The sequence below is a fragment of the Tripterygium wilfordii genome, chromosome 9, assembly GCF_013401445.1.
Source record: "Tripterygium wilfordii isolate XIE 37 chromosome 9, ASM1340144v1, whole genome shotgun sequence".
NCBI lineage: Eukaryota > Viridiplantae > Streptophyta > Magnoliopsida > Celastrales > Celastraceae > Tripterygium > Tripterygium wilfordii.
This window is the reverse complement of record NC_052240.1, coordinates 10,303,706-10,308,505: the sequence shown is the minus strand read 5'-3', so window position 1 is coordinate 10,308,505 and position 4,800 is coordinate 10,303,706. Positions and strand designations below refer to the sequence as shown.

The window sequence follows — 4,800 nt, the reverse complement described above, 5'->3', positions numbered from 1 at the left end:
GTATATTTATTTTAATTTTTTATTAATTTTATTAATTATTATTATTAATTTTACTATTTATTTACATATGTTACAACTTAAATGCATAATACTCCTATACGTAATCTATACAATAATTTTAACAGCGTATATGCTACCAATAAAAATATAACCATACACCTACCAGCATTTTAAGAATCATATTTGGGCCTAGTTTGGTAAAACATATTGAAAATAACAGATATGTTAGTAGAAATGATTGTAATAGAAATGTTGGACAATTTTAGTAGTAGATATGCTGCATGAATATTTTGTAGTGTTTGGTTGAATGTTTGCTAGTAACATTTAGACTTTACATATTTAAACTTTTTGTATTCAAAAAGTAATTAATTGTGTGTGTGAAAAAAAAAATTATTGTGTTGCCCAAAATATTCTTTTGCCCCCAATTATATTTATAATCGACGAAAGCCCTAGTGTTCGCTTAGGATCAATCACAGCCGTCGATCTTTGTCTCCATTTAGTTTCGCTATCGAGGGTTTATATCTGCAGCTCCGTTGTATCCCTCTGTTCCGCCCTCATTCATCCTCTCTGTTTATGTGACCGGGCTTTCAACAATGGTAAGACTCGAAATCCCTTCTATTGTTTCAGGATTTGTGTATATTCAACAATGGCAACATACACGTACTCTGGAAGAATTTAGTGATTTTTCATTCCTGTTGTGTAACCGGGAAAATGTGTTTACGGGCTTTCTTTCTTTTGTTATTCAATCTTTCATACTAGTACGAGAAGAATGTAAGGGGATTTGAAAACGCTATCTTATGTTTTTTTCTGGTCAACTGAATCAAATGTTATCGATCACTGGAGGTGACATGTTTTCAGCTGTGATTTTGGGTTTTCAATCTTCTGATTGAAGTCTCTAACTTCTATTGTCGATGCGTTTTAGATGGATTCCAATTATGTACTTAGTGTTTCTAATTAAACGTGTATTTTAGTTACTTTGCCTGTGTAGACGTGTTTTAGTCCTCAAAATAATCACGCTTTGAGAAAGGCATTTAGATGAACTTGGTGTCTTACATGCCTTTTCAGAACAGTAGCTACTGAAAATTGCTTACTCACAGTAGGATTCTAGATTCCGAAGGATATTTATAGCTGCTGAAACCCTCATGCTGAATTATTGCCCTTGTGATTTACGTATTGCTGGCGATAATTCTGAGTGTTGTGAAGTTTGTTTTGGTTTGTTGAAGGATTATTTGGGTGTTATTACTTACATTATGCTTGTGATTTTGTTGTATTAGAATGATATCTAACTGGCTGCCTTTATGTTATCTGAAACTGTGTTCATTGACTCTAGTGTATTATTAGTTTTTTTTTATTTGTTTTGCTTCTGTGATGCTTAGTATAAACTGTAGTGACGTAATCTTTCTTTTAATGAGTACTTACATAGCCCTACTTTCCATTTTGTCACCCCAGGTTTTTGTAAAGGCTCAGAAATCAAAAGCATACTTTAAGCGTTATCAAGTCAAGTATAAGAGAAGGAGAGGTATATTTTTTTTTCCCTTTGACATGAAATGCTCTTCGATAATAATAGTTGGTGTCTTTCTGATTCTATCTCTCTTGAATTTTGTAGAGGGAAAGACGGACTACCGGGCCAGAATTCGCCTCATTAATCAGGACAAGAACAAGTATAACACTCCAAAATATCGCTTCGTTGTTCGATTTGTATCCTTTGATCAGCTTATTATTATGATGCTATTTTATTGTTCTGCTCATTTATCCTATTAATTTGAGAAATTTACTAGAAACTGTGGAAGTTATTGTATTTCTTAGGGTGATTGAGTTTTTGTCAATGTGATCTGTAGTAAATTTATTTTTGTTAAACTTTGTTAACTTAGCAACTGATTACAATGCTTGTGAAGTTAGCTATATCGAAAGTGCTATTTAATTCCATGCTGACTGGCATCATAGTGTACATTGTTAATTTTATAGAATCTATCCCTCATAATCTTTTCTTTTCTTTTGTTTGTTGTGCTGTGCATGGAATAGTTTTATTAGAATGGATGTGGTGAATCTTATTGTTTGCCGTTATTGATTTTAATCATGAACTTATAATATTGTTTTAAAACTTTTCTGGCTTGACAATAGATCCAAAGATTTCTATGTTTTCACCATTATTGTGGTTTTGGTGGTTTAAGTGATCCACATGTCTTGTAAGTTGTTTATCTTTATTGGTGAAAATTGTTGACTATATGGTACATATCTCTTGCACCTTAATCTTGTTATTAGACAAACAAGGACGTTACTGCACAAATAATATCAGCTAGTATTGCTGGTGATATGGTTCTTGCTGCTGCTTATTCTCACGAGCTGCCTCGCTATGGGCTTGAAGTGGGCCTCACAAACTATGCCGCAGGTATGTTTTGATTCTGCGTGTAGTGTCTCTCTCTCTCCCTCTCCCAACCCCCCCCCCCCCCCCCCCCAATCCCTCTCTCAACACTTCTACATCTGAATTATTTTGCATACAATCTATGTGTAACTATTTATTTTTTTCTCCGTCACACTTTTCTCTCTGTTTCATTATTGGAAATGTGGTCAGCTTATTGCACTGGGCTGCTCCTTGCTCGTCGTGTCTTGAAAATGCTTGAGATGGATGAAGAATATGAGGGCAATGTTGAGGTATACCTAGCAGCCAAGAAAATATAATCCACCTACCAGAAATAGGAAGCAAGTGCTATGTTGCTTGAGCTGATATCTCTAATTAATAACTGACATTGTCAGGCTACCGGGGAGGATTTCTCTGTTGAGCCAGCTGAGACCAGGAGACCTTTCCGTGCTCTTCTTGATTGTGGGCTTTTAAGGACCACCACTGGAAACCGTGTCTTTGGTGCTCTTAAGGTGTAGCTTTTATTTCTACTTTCATCTTTGAAATATTTGTAAACTCATAATTAACTTAGCTATTGACTTGGTGCATAGTTTTATAGGTTCCACAACTGTACTTTCTCCACTTGGGAAAAAATTGTGGTTGATTGTGGCAACTGGCAAGTGATGGTTAAATAATTTTTTGATACTTATTTTTCAAATATGCACCAGCTACATGCTTTTTTGTAATTAAATCCTTGCTAATGTGATGTTATGTGACCATGTTATTTTGGAATTTCGCTGCTTATTGCATGTTGACTGGTTTGAACTCATCGCTTACTCTTGCTTGTAGTTGTGGTAGTCTGACATGCATTGTATTGTTGCCACTGCCTCACTGGTTTCAGGGAGCACTTGATGGTGGGTTGGATATTCCTCACAGTGACAAGAGGTTTGCTGGGTTTTCAAAGGACGATAAGCAGCTTGATGCCGAGGTTCACCGCAAGTATATCTATGGTGGCCATGTTGCTGCATACATGAGGGTAGGGGTTGACAATTGTCTTAAATTAGACCTCTATTCTTACAATATTTTATCTTAGGATCTTGGAGCCTTTTCAAGTCGTTTGTGTTGTGAGGTATGTTACAATTCTTGTATTGGCGTCGCCAGACTTTGATGGAGGATGAGCCAGAGAAGTATCAATCTCATTTCAGTGAGTATATCAAGAAGGGAGTTGAGGCTGACAATGTGGAGGAGATGTACAAGAAGGTCCATGCAGCTATTCGTGCTGACCCCACCGCGAAGAAGACTGAGAAGCAGCAGCCTAAGGAGCACAAGAGGTAAAATGCCACAAGGGCATTGTTTAATTTTTGTTACTCTTATGTCTTTGCGATGCCCCCTCCCTCTTTTTATTGGCTCTTGTGGTCTCACTTATTGTCGAGTTGATCTAGAACCTTTTTTATGGCCTTTACAGCAGCTGAAAACTTGTACCTTTTTTTTGTCATAGATACAACTTGAAGAAGCTTACATATGAGGAAAGGAAGACCAAGTTGATTGAACGATTGCAAGCCCTAAACTCAGCGGCTGAAGCTGATGATGATGACGAGTGAAACTGGTTGGCCGTGACTAAGATAACCTCGTTTGCTGTCTAGCTGGAAACCACTTAGGCATCTGCAGTTTCGTTTTATGTTGACATTTTTGCAATTGAGAGAGTTATTCTTTAGATTGTAAGAAGGTTTTGGAGTTTCACTTGATATCAAATGAAGTTTCAGTTTTGACTGCAATTCATGTTGATGTTTCATCTAATGATGGGTTACCTGGAATTATTTGGAATTTATTTTATGAATTTTCTTTCAAAGTTACTTCTGGTCTAGAGCTACTCTTCACTATTCTATGGTTTACAGTCTCTTGTTCTTTCGAGCTTTTGTTGGTCTACTTTTTAAAATCTCAAAAATGATTTTCCCACTGATTGCCTGATAAAGTCTTTTATATTTATACTATCAGAAAAAAAGAGAGGGATTTTTATGTTATTTCCCACTCAAGAAAATTGTTGGTCAGAATTTGTAGGCATATTCCCTATAAAATGAGCATTATATGCACCTCACGTTTTAATAAGTGCACATCAAGATCTCACCAAAATGACCGATCTTTTCCTTCATTCTTTTATATCTACCGCTTTGATGCTGTGATGATGATGGTTTTGATGAGGTCACATGTGTTTCTTTGTTTCATTGAAATTGGCTTTAGTTGTTGACTAAAAAAATCTTTGTTTTCATTTCCTTTCGTCTGCATTCGTTCTGTAATTCCTCCTATGAATTGGGTTTTTCTCTTTTTATTTATTTGTTTATTATGGTTTATTTATTGGTCTAAAGCCATTATTGGGTGCTCTTTCAGTGCAGTCACTATTTGCCTAAAGATGACGAGGCAAATAGGTCTCACACGAAGATGATGTCGATCAGAGTGAATGGAAA

General features: G+C 36.0%; 1 protein-coding gene across 1 annotated transcript; it reads left to right on the top strand.

Annotated features, from left to right (window-relative positions):
- The first annotated feature begins 462 nt into the window (after nucleotides 1–462).
- Nucleotides 463–4,191, top strand: LOC120005150 (60S ribosomal protein L5). Its single transcript, XM_038854632.1, has 9 exons — nucleotides 463–596; nucleotides 1,450–1,519; nucleotides 1,607–1,698; nucleotides 2,263–2,389; nucleotides 2,573–2,652; nucleotides 2,755–2,871; nucleotides 3,240–3,374; nucleotides 3,500–3,669; nucleotides 3,837–4,191. The coding sequence occupies exons 1-9, from the start codon at nucleotides 594–596 to the stop codon at nucleotides 3,937–3,939; spliced, it is 897 nt and encodes a 298-aa protein (XP_038710560.1). The 5' UTR covers nucleotides 463–593; the 3' UTR covers nucleotides 3,940–4,191.
- The last annotated feature ends 609 nt before the right edge of the window (nucleotides 4,192–4,800 follow it).